Source organism: Bos mutus, chromosome 7 (genome assembly GCF_027580195.1).
Source record: "Bos mutus isolate GX-2022 chromosome 7, NWIPB_WYAK_1.1, whole genome shotgun sequence".
NCBI lineage: Eukaryota > Metazoa > Chordata > Mammalia > Artiodactyla > Bovidae > Bos > Bos mutus.
Genome location: NC_091623.1, coordinates 91,887,446 through 91,899,418, shown reverse-complemented (window position 1 = coordinate 91,899,418; position 11,973 = coordinate 91,887,446). Strand labels below are relative to the sequence as shown.

General features: G+C 39.2%; 1 protein-coding gene and 1 pseudogene across 1 annotated transcript; both read right to left on the bottom strand.

Annotated features, from left to right (window-relative positions):
- Positions 1 to 1,480: 1,480 nt before the first annotated feature.
- Positions 1,481 to 2,209, bottom strand: LOC102273918 (dnaJ homolog subfamily B member 1 pseudogene; annotated as a pseudogene).
- Positions 2,210 to 6,046: 3,837 nt separating this feature from the next.
- On the bottom strand, positions 6,047 to 8,972 carry PCDHB1 (protocadherin beta 1). Its single transcript, XM_005900215.2, has one exon. It carries the CDS (start codon positions 8,817 to 8,819, stop codon positions 6,363 to 6,365), a length of 2,457 nt encoding a protein of 818 aa, XP_005900277.2. The 5' UTR covers positions 8,820 to 8,972; the 3' UTR covers positions 6,047 to 6,362.
- Between the last annotated feature and the right edge of the window lie 3,001 nt (positions 8,973 to 11,973).

Sequence of the window (11,973 nt, the reverse complement as noted above, 5' to 3'; positions counted from 1 at the left end):
CATGTGGATATCCAGTTTTCCTAACACCATTTATTGAAGACACTGTCCTTTCCCCACTGAGTATTCTTGGCACACTTGTCAAAGATCAACTGACCATATATGAGTAGTTCTATTTCTGGGCTCTCTATTTTGTTTGGTTGGTTAATTCATCTGTTTTTATACCAGTGCCATATTGTTTCTATTACTGTGACTTTGAACTGTATTTTGAAATAAGGAAATGTGATGCCTCCAGCTTTATTTTTCTTGCTTAAAATTGCTTTGGCTATCTGGGGTCTTTTGTGGTTCTGTTAATTTTAGCATTTATTTTTGAAAAAAAATGCCATTAGGATTTTGATAGATCTATACTAAATCTGTAGATTGCTCTAGGTAGAACAGACATTTTAACAATGTTAATGTTCCTATACGTAAGCACAAGATCTTTTCCATTTGCATTTTTTTCCAGTTATGCTTTATAGTTATCCAGTGTCAAGTCTTTCACCTCCTTGTTAGTTTACTTCTAAGTATTTTATTATTTTTTCTACTAATGTATTGTTGTCTTCATTTCCTGTTTGGATACTTTGTTGTTAGTGCATAGAAATGCAACTGATTTTTGTACACTGATTTTGTATCCTGCAACTTTACTGATTTCACTTGTTCTAACAGTTTTGTTTTTTTTTTTTTGGAGAGGGCAGTGGCAACCCACTCCAGTACTCTTGCATGGAGAGTCCCATGGATGGAGGAGCCTGGTAGGCTGCAGTCCATGGGGTCGCTGGGAGTCGTAAGCGACTGAGCGACTTCACTTTCACTTTTCACTTTCCTGTTTTGGAGAGGGAAATGGCAACCCACTCCAGTGTTCTTGCCTGGAGAATCCCTGGGACAGGGAGCCTGGTGGGCTGCCATCTATGGGGTCGCACTGAGTCAGACACGACTGAAGCGACTTAGCAGCAGCAGCAACAGTTTTTTAATGTGGAGTCTCTAGGGTTTTCTGTGTGTAAGATCATGCCATCTGCAAATAATTTTACTTTTTTCTATCTGATTTAATTTTTTTTAATTTCTTTTTCTTACCTAATGGTCTTGGCTAGGACTCCCAGTACTATATTGAATAGAAGTGCTGAGAGTGGACATCTTTATCTTTGCCTTATTCTAGATCTTAGAAGACCTTTCAACTTTTCATCATTTTGTATGATGTTAGTTTTGGGCTTTATGATGTTAGTTACTATATGGCCTTCATTGTTCTGAGGATAGTTCCTTATATATACCTAATTTGTTGAGAGCTTTTATCCTGAAAGGGTGTTAAATTTTGTCAAATACTTTGTCTGCCTCTGTTAGGATGATCATGTGATTTCTTTTTTTTGAAGGATTATAATATATTCTCTGGAAAACATTCAGTAGTACAAAAGCCATCCCTGAGCCCTCCTTCAGGTCCGCAGCTGGTGGAATGGTCCAGAAATCCTTGAGCTCTGAAATGGTCCCTGGTCAGTCCTTGGTCAACACGGGTTGACTATAATGGAAGAAGCTGCTCAAGAATGGTTCTTGACATCTGGGGAATCCTTTCCAGAAAGATCACTTCAAACTCAACAACGGGGTCCCCATGTTTCTTGGGCACCTTGGGGAGAGGGTGGGCTTCTCTGGGAACTTTTCGCTGCATGCCAAGCCTGATGACATCTTTGAACACAACGGGTATGGTCCTAATGTCCATAGTGAGGACACTGACTGTACAGCCACACAAAGCCTCCCAAAGGCTGATCCTGATGACATCAGAGCCATCTCTCTCAAAGATATTGTGTGGTTTGTCCTTTAAGACAAAGACGATACCGGCTGAAATGTTGTTGGAAGTCTGGTCTCCTTCCTTGGGGAAGGTGATTTTGGTCCCTTCTTTCCACCCTTGCTTCACTTCCATGGTCAAGATTTTATCTTCATTGTGGATGCTCTTTCTGTCGGGGTTCAGCCACGTATGAGAGATTTTCATCTTCTCGTTACAGCTGCTATAGACCTCTTCAAGTGAGACCCTAAGGTCATGGGTGACAGAGGGATCTTGTTTCTTTTGGGTGGGCTCATGGGCAGGACAGGAGCGGCTAAAGTTCATGTTGATGAAGCCACCCATGCCCATAGGGAAGCCGGAGAACAGGTCATCGATGTCCATGCCTTCCTCCCCATTGTGCTGCCCAAAAAAGGTATCAAAGGGATTTTGGCCACCGAAGAACTCAGCAAACATGGCATGAGGGTCTCCGTGGAATGTGTAGCTGAAGGAGGTACCATTAGTACTGCTTCTGCTCCTGCCGCTGGGGCCACCGCCCTACAAGCCTCCCACCCCTCAGCAGTTGAAGATTTTGTGCTTTCATGGGTCACTGAGCACATTGTAGGCCTCTGCGATCTTATCAGGATGATCTTGTGATTTTGTTCTTCTTTCTGTTTAGGTACTATATCACATTCATTTGCATATGTTGAAGCATCTTTGCAACCCAGCGATAAATTCCATTTGGTCATGTTGTATATTTTAATATGCTATTAAATTTGGTCTGCTAGTATTTCATTGAGGATATTTGTATCTATATTCATCCAGGGATATTGACTTGCGGTTTTCTTGTGTCTTTGTCTGGCTTTGGTATCAGGGTGATGTTGGCCTCATAAAGTAAATTTGGAAATGTTCTCTGTTTTTTGAAAGAGTTTAAGAAGGATTAACAATTATTCTTGAAATGTTTGGAATTCATCCATTAAACCAGTTGGTCTTGGGATTTCTTTGTTGAGAGGGTGGTGATGTTTTGACCTGCAATCTTGAAATAGGATTTCTGCAGCTCATGCTAATTTGCCATCTTGGCAAGAACCAGAGTCAATACTATCTTTTCTCTTTCTTTCCCTCCATTTTCTTCTTTTGTATCATCAACTGAGCCCATACTAGGGTTTTTTTCAATCTATGTTCTGTGTATTCTGTGGCTGGTTTAAAACTTGGGCCCAAGATTTTTTGACGCTTACATATTCAAGAGGTAGGCCTGTATCCCTCCCCCCATTAAGTTTTGGGTGGTTTGTTACTTTTTGTTCTGTTATTGATGAATCCCTTAGTTATATACAAATTTACTAATTTGTTCTTCAGTAACTCCCATACTAAATTTTATACCATCTACTGAGGTTTTATTGCATGACTTAATGTTTTATTTCTAAAATTTCTAATCATTTATATATATGTGTGTGTATATATATATATATAATCTAGTTTTATTTCAGCCTCATGGTTTGTTTCTCCCATAACTAATTATCTATTTTGTGGGTGTAGTCCTGAAATCGTCTTTATAAGTATCCTTTTTAAAAACTGTATTATGAGTAGTACGTTTTAAAAAGTATATTCTCTATCCTTTCTCTCCCCACCAATATTTATCCCTAGACCACCCAGCCATGGTCTAGAATCAGGTCTTATAATAGTGACTTGGGCTTCTGATCCAACATAGTACAAAATAGTACTTATCCAAAATAGTACAATTGATTTCATTGAGCCTGTTAGCTATAAGGTTTAGCATGTAGTCTTTGTATTCCAGCTTCCATAGGTCTGAAACATAGTACAGTGAATAACTTCAGGAATCTTTCTGTAGTGGCTATGTTTGCTTCATTTCTAGTGTTTGCATTTAAAATTTTATCTATTATCTCTGTTTAGAGAAAAGCGTGGTACATAAAAACATTTGCTTCACCAGTTGAAACAAAACACTTGTTACTTTTACTTTTTAATATTATGTTTCAGTGTTCTATAAACACAACAGATATTTCAATAATATTATAAAAAGTTATATAGATTTGGAAATGAGGTCAAATTTTAGGCTGAAGAGGATGTGTGATTAATCATGTACTTTGATATTCAACTCTGTAGAAAATAAACCTTTATATATGAGAATTATACAGATAAATTTTGCTTTTGAGAATGAGACAGATTTATCTTTAAATATTAAAACAACAAAAAGCACTGACACAGAGAAAGCAATATATGTATTTATCTTTGGTAGAATTAAATAAAGCCAAAGAGATCAATTCCATTTTAATTTCAGCATGTAAATCTATATTTAAATGACATCTTTATTATACTTAGCTTATAAATATATAAACATGTCTAATTTTAAATTTGCATAGCCAATACCTATTTAATAATTTTATAACGAATGGAAATTTAAGATCAAGTTAATGTAATTTTCATTTAGAGTTAAAACATAAATAAACAAACAAGTTAAAAGATTTTTATGCTTGCTTTAAGATAATGTAACATAGTATTACAAAGAAATACTCATTTTGAATAAATTGTGCTCTATATGGATAATTCCAGGCTTAAAAATCTGCTCTTCATCCCAGATAAGAGTTTGCTCATAAAATGGTAACATTGGGTTATAGTCCAAATAATATAGTAAATGTCCATGAATCCATATATAAAGAAATGAGTAAAATATAAATGTAGGAGAAGTGACAAGCATTCTTTAAAGAATTTCAGTTAATTAGTGTAAAAGGAATCAGAAATTCACCATTCACTGCCACAGTTATTAATTGCCACAGGAAACAGCCAGTAATGGATACTAAAATTAGTGGGCAAAAGTTAAAGCAGAAACATTATATTTGCATTGTAGTTTCAAAGTATCTCTCCCCATATTAATTACAAGAGGAAAAATAGTAACATTATAGTAAATAAAGTTGACAGATATTATCTTAACCAAGTGCTCAAGATTGATATCACTTTAACATTACTGAACTATATACTTAAAAATGGTTAATATTCTACCACAGTAACAAAAATATTAACATTACCAGATAAGACATTTTGACATCATGTACCCCCTGATATGATGGATTGAGAAGGTCACAGTATCATTTCTGTAATATTCTTCCCAGTAATGCAGAACAATCTAATTATGAGAAAACAAAGACAATGTCGAGTTAAGGGACATACTTGTTAACAATAAGCTTGTGGTAATCATATGCTGTATACCTTAAACAGTGCTATGTCAATTATACCTCAATGTAACTGGAAGAAATTGAGAGACATTTTACAATAACTAACCATTACTCTTCAAAAGTCTCAAGGTCATGAAAGACAAAAGATTAAGGGACGATGGTGAATGGCAGAAACTAAATTCATTGTGAGATCCTAGATTGGATCCTTTAAAAGAAAAAGGACAGTAGGGTAAAATCTGAATAACATTTGTAGTTTAGTTTATACAATTGTACCAATGTTAATTTCTTAATTTTGTTGACTGTGCTATGGTTATATGGGAAGCCAGGTGAAGAGTATATGATAACTCTATACTATTCTTGCAGTTTTATGAGTCTAAAATTATCTCATAAGGAATTTAAATCCTTTTAAAAAACTTTTGCTGTAACTCGAAATTTCCAGTAGAAATGTAGATTTATATGCATTTCAAAGTTAAATAGGTAATTGAAGCTATTTGCCCAAACTAGAGGTATTGCTCTATCTACCCTTGGAATACCAGGTACAAATATTGTGCTTATGTGTGCGTAACATACCCTTTGTGGGTCTGCGTTTACACATTATGTAAAATAAGGTACATAACTAAAGACTCATTAAAGCAAACTCTTAAACAGTTAAGGCACAATTGGTAATTGTATCCTTGAAATGAATTTCAGTTTTTTAAGTTTAGAATGAGAGAACTTAAAATAGCTTATAGATTGGATTTGATTCCCTACTCCATTTTATGAATGATATTCTAGGAACTACCTTTTTCTTGGTCTCCATGTATGTCATCACATCAGCATGCTCAGAGGGAAAAATGGCTTAAGATCAACTCTGAAAATAGGTGAAAATCTTTCTTTTTTTAAGGCCACTTAATTGGTATTAATGAATTCTTTTTCCTTTAATATCTTCTGTAGATCTACTTGTAGTCTGTTTTTTTCCTCATCCACTTTTCATTCTCGACATTCATAAAGAGACATAAGACTTGCCTAAGGCTCCCCAACAACCATTAAGAAATCTAACTTAATTTTAGCAAACATTCCTGAACTGAATCTCTTTAGCCTTATATCTGTCTTTATATTTGCAAATAAGGCAAATCCTTTTTCTTCTTCTTTATCCTTCCTCCCATCTAGTTATCTATTGAGGACCACCATTCACCAGACATTTGCATGATTGCGAATGGTGGTACAAGACATTGATTCAGAAATGATCTCTACTCAAGGGACAAAAATCTAGAAATTTCTGAATAATGATAAACTATATTTCTACTTCTCAACCTGACTGCTTTCTGATACATCAAAACTAGAAGCTAGTTCTCTTCCCCTAAGCATGTGTAACTTTCTAATAGAAAATAACATAAAGGCAAAATAACACAGTATCTCTATGGAACTAAGTGTTTCCAGAGCCAGAACTAGTGAACTTCCACAGGAGATATGGGTAATGGTTACATATAGTCATCAGATACTTGGGCATGGCCCTCTGACCCCCGAGACCTGTTCCTATCAGAATCTGGTGGTAATCTGGAACCAGCCTCTGTTTTTGCCTCTCCATTTCCGTGGGGGAAAGGGAAGTTGGGCATAAAGCGCTTAAGAAACCGGAACTCACTATTGCTAGTGCCAGTGGCTGAGCACATCTCATAGGGACAAGGCTGCGATATTGGTCCACTGGCTCCTCCTTGTACCAGGTTGTTAGAGAAATTGCAGTCATCATAGAAATGCTCTTGAATTGTAAACTTTTCTCTGTGTTTAATCTTCTGGCAGATATGTATAATGAAGATCACTGTGACAGAGAGAAGAAAGAGAAAGGAAAGCACAGCCAGAGAAATGACTAAATATTTAGTGGATGGATTTACCCTTGTAGGATGCTTAAATGTATCCCGAAACTGCAGATAGGGCTCAGAAAAGCCATCTACCAGGAGAATGTTAAGTGAGGCAGTAGTAGAAAGAGCTGGTTGGCCATGATCCTGAACAAGGATGACCAGTTTCTGCATCATGGGGTCTCTCTCAGATACCTGCCGCAATGTACGGATTTCCCCATTTTGTTGCTGAACAGAGAATAACCCAAGGTCAGTGGCTTTAAATAGATGATATGAAAGCCAAGAATTTTGACCCGAGTCACCATCCACTGCCACCACCTTGGTCACCAGGTAGCCTGCCTCTGCAGACCTGGGCACCAGGTCATTGCAGGGTAAAGTGCCATTTTGCAATGGGTACAGGATCATTGGACGGTTATCATTGTCATCCAGGACAACCACTCTGACAGTAACCTGGCTACTCAGTGACAGGAAGCCCCCATCAGTTGCCTTTACCACAAACTGGAAATGTTGAATGGCCTCATAATCCATCGTTCTCAGTGCATAGAGTTTCCCATTGTCTGAATTTATGGAGATGTAAGCAAAGACTGATAGATCTCCACTTTTTGGAGGCAACAGGGAATACGTTACTTTGGCATTCTCACCCAAATCTAGATCCTCAGCAAGGACTTTGCCAATAAAAACTGCAGGGCTGTTGTTTTCTCTAACAGTCAAGATGTAGGAATCTTCCTGAAATACTGGGGGGTTGTCATTAATGTCTGATATTAGCACCTCTATCACAGTCTCCGAGGACAGAGTGGGTGGTCCAGTATCCATGGCAACAAGGGTGATATTATAGCCAGAGACCGCCTCCCGATCCAAGCCTCTGTCAGTGACCAGTGAGTAGGAGTTCCGGAATGTAGGTTTGACTGCAAAGGGAAGGTCTTCTTTGAGGAAGCAGGTGATTTTTCCTCCCACTCGAATGTCCCGGTCTCGGATAGAGAAAAGGGCCACGACAGTCTGTAGTGGAGAGTCCTCAGGGAGAGGGCTGGATACAGAGGAGACTGTAACTTCAGGAGGATTGTCATTAACATCCACCACTTCCACCAGGACTTTGCTGTGGGCAGAGAGGCCTCCTCCATCAGTAGCTTGAATGTCAATGTCGTATGTTTCAATCGCTTCAAAATCTAGGGGCCCTCTTAGTCGAACCTCTCCAGTTTCAGAGTGAATCTGAAATGTCTGGAGAATTACTTCTGGGTTTTGAGCTAAAGAGTAAGTTATCTCCTTGTTGGAGCCCTCGTCCAGGTCTGTGGCAGTCACCGTAGCCACCAGGGAACCGTTGGCGCTATTTTCCGGTACCTGAGCGCGGTACACCAGTCGAGAGAATTGGGGCACGTGATCATTGACGTCCAGAACCTCCACCCGGATGTGGGCGGTGCCAGACTTGGGCGGAGACCCTCCGTCCACAGCTGTGATTGTCATGTTGACTTCCGGCTGCTCCTCTCTATCCAGGGGTTTATCCAGCACTAGTTCGGCATATTTGGGCCCGTTGCTGCGGAAGCGGGTGTGCAGGTGGAAATACTCATTGGCGCTTAGGGTGTAGTTTTGGAGACCGTTGAGGCCGACGTCCAGATCCTGGGCGCTCTGCAGAGGAAACCGTGAACCCAGGGGGGTGCTCTCCGGAATCCTTAAAAGAGGCTCCTTGTTTAGGAAAACCGGGGCATTGTCATTGATATCAAATACCCTGACCTCCACGCGAAAGGACTGCAGTGGCTCCACCAGGACTACTTCAAAGTGCAGAACGCATGGGTCGGCTTTGCCACAGAGTGACTCCCGATCCAATTTCTCCTTCACGAACAGATCCCCTGTTTTGCGGTGGAGCCGGAAATGCAGTTTATTGCCCTCGGAAACAAGCCGCGCCCCGCGCGCAGCCAGCTTCCCTACCTCCAGCCCCAGGTCCTTAGCCACATTAGCTACAAATGAACCACTCTCCATCTCCTCTGCCACCGAATAGCGAATGGTTGCTGCACCCCCCACAGATAAGCACAGGAAAAGGAGAAGAGTTTCCACTTGCCTGCTTTGCAGGAGTTTTCTGCATGCAGTCGCCATTCTTTTCTCAGAAGCGCACTCAGCAGCAGCTGCCACCTGTTGCGGGTACACTTTAAACTTCTCTGCCAACAGGTTCCGGTAACAGCTGCCCTCGGCTTTGCTAGCCTCTAACCGCAGCACCTCCAAAGGCTAACCGAGCTGGGTGAGCTGTTTTGAACTTGGAAGAAAAATTACGTTGAGAAACTCAACTCCCCAGTCCCCAGTCTATCGAATGTATTAATAGATATGTTCTCATTCTGGAAAATTAGGTAGAGGTTGAAATTTGTTGCCAAAGCAACAGCAAACTCACCTTTCATTTCCCTTTCAGAAAAAAAAAAAAAAAGCCCTTGGGGATGGAAGCCAATGAGGATACTCGTTAAGCGAGCTTAAGGCTGAAGTCATCGTATCTGTCAGCCGGCTGGGGATGCTGCAGCGAACAGCGAGGTGTTAAGGTACTGGGCACACCCCACACACTGCGCCTGGAGACCAAGGGAAAGGCAGAAAGATCCCGAAGAGTCTTCTGAAGCCTGAACCAGCTGGGTGGGGGTGGGGGCTTGGAGGAAATGATTAGTAGGAAAAGAAAAGAGGACAGATAGATATCATCCTTCAGGAAACTGGGGTCCAGTAGGTACATTGGATAGGGCAGCTGTTCACCTTGCCTCATGATATGCATAAATCCATTCTTTTCCCTGGAATCCTCAAATGCTCAAATCCTCAAAAACCAGCAACTGGTTTGTTACTCATGATTATGATGGAATTAGTACTTATTGGGTATATTTCTATATACTGTTATGTGTTAAGTAATTCACATGCATTATCTGATTTAACCCTTGCATCAACAACTCTATAGCGTACACATTTCCTTTTTACAGATGAAATTGAGAGGTTATGTTATTCCCCTAGGGCCCTCTACCTAGTAAATATGAGATAATAAAGTTTTATTAATTTATTAAGATAATTTAGTTTTGTCTGACACAATTCATGCTTATAATTAGTATGTAAATCTGCTTCCCAAATAATATAGTAGATAAACGAAATGAAGACAAATGTTTGGCTTTAGATTTTAGAGGAAATTAAATAACAGACTACTTACATATATTGAAAATGGCCCAATAGAAATTGTGCAAGGTATTTGTTCAGAGTTTCTTTAATAGTTATCATAGAATGTTTAAGAATGCACCTCAGAAAAATTAGGTCCATCTCCCCACCCCCTTTTAAAAAATATTTACATGATTGCATTGGGTCTTAGTTACAGGATTCGAACTCTTAGTTGCAGCATGTGGAATCTAGTTCCCTGACCAGGGATCTAACCTCGGCCCCCCTGCGTTTGGAGCACTGAGTCTGAGGCACTGGACCACCGTGTAAGTCCCTCCCCTTTTTTTAAATAGATGAAAAACTAAGTCCCAAATGATTAAATCACTTGCCCAGTCCATACAGCTACTCCTAGCAATATAAGAACTAGAACCTGTCTTCTGACACTGTCTGATGCTCGTTATTCCCTTTGTGAAAAACAAAAACAACTATATATAGTGTATAGAATGTTAAAAAAAAAAGTGCAGTAGGTAATCTTCAGAATCTGGTCCCTTTTCATTGATACTTAATTCAGGACTTGTGGTATTTAACTGTGTGAAAGGTGATTTGGGGGTGGTTTGAAGTAGGACTATGTCAAATATAGACTTAGGTAAGAAGAAGCTGCTTTAAAAGACCATTGCAATAACAGAACTCACTCTTCACAAAATCTGCAAATGTCTCAAGCAGAAGAAAACCAAAGTTTTTTAAAATTAGGAGTAACTCAGAAAGAATTTTATTGTTGGATATATTAATAATTCTCATGCAGAAAGTGAAAAAAATGGGAGGAGGCTAAAACTTTAGTTGGTAATTCATATTAGCCAGGATAGAGAAATACTTGGTCAGGTTTGTGGATTGGAAAATGTACCTTTATGCCTATTTGTGGCATCTTCTTGTTTTTCTCTTAATCCATCACCATCACAGAGTAGCCATGTCTGATATTGTTGTTCTGTGAACCTGTTTTTGTTCAACATGAGAACAACAGCCTGGCTCTGAGTATCAGGCTAGCTCCTAACTGTCACAGACTGCTTTTTGTCTTTTTCAGCATGAATACAGCAAAAACTCATTTACTCATTCTATTGTTCCATTGTTCATAGAAGTTTGTCATTATACATGTCACTTTGTACACAAGTGTATACATTTGAAGGAGGGGGCAGATACCTAGAAGTGGCATTGGTGTCACAGGGTTTGCTCTCTTCAGCTTTATCTGATACTGCCAAGCTGCTTTCTAAGAACTTGTACCAATTACACTCTCATCAGCAGGATAACTTCCAGTTATTCTACTTACTACCAATACTTGTCGTTACTAATCTTCTTAAATTTTAACCATTTTTGCTATCTCATTGTAGGCTTAATTTGCATTTCTGATTATTAGTGATGTAGTAGGGCACTATTTAAGAATATTTTTGGTTATCTGGATAACCTTTGGTTGGGGCAGGGTTGTTCAGTTCTCTTGCCCATTTTTTTTTTACATGGATTGTCTTTTTCCTATTGATTTGTTGTAGTTCTTCCTATTTCTAACTATGAGTCCTGCTGCTGCTGCTAAGTCGCTTGTCATGTCTGACTCTGTGCGACGCCATAGATGGCAGCCCACCAGGCTCCCCCGTCCCTGGGATTCTCCAGGCAAGAACACTGGAGTGGGTTGCCATTTCCTTCTCCAATGCATGAAAGTGAAAAGTGAAAGTGAAGTCGCTCAGTCATGTCTGACTCTTAGCAACCTCATGGACTGCAGCCTACCAGGCTCCTCCATCCATGGGATTTTCCAGGCGATAGTACTGGAGTGGGTTGCCATTGCCTTCTCTGATGAGTCCTGAGTATCTCTTTATAATTAAGAAAAAGAGACATGCTTATCTTTAGTTGATATAGTTTATTTTTATATTTAATATATAGCTATAGAGTTTTTATTGAAAAGGGAGGTATTTCTCCCAGTGATTAACTCATTAACCAGAAGCTTACTGCATCCTAAGAAGTCTTTTTTTAAAAATTAAGATATAATTGATACAACATTATGAGTTTAAGGTATACAACTTGATTCATATATATTCCTAAATGCTCAGCACAGTACGTCTAGTTAACATTCATCACCACACATAGTTAAAAGTTCTCA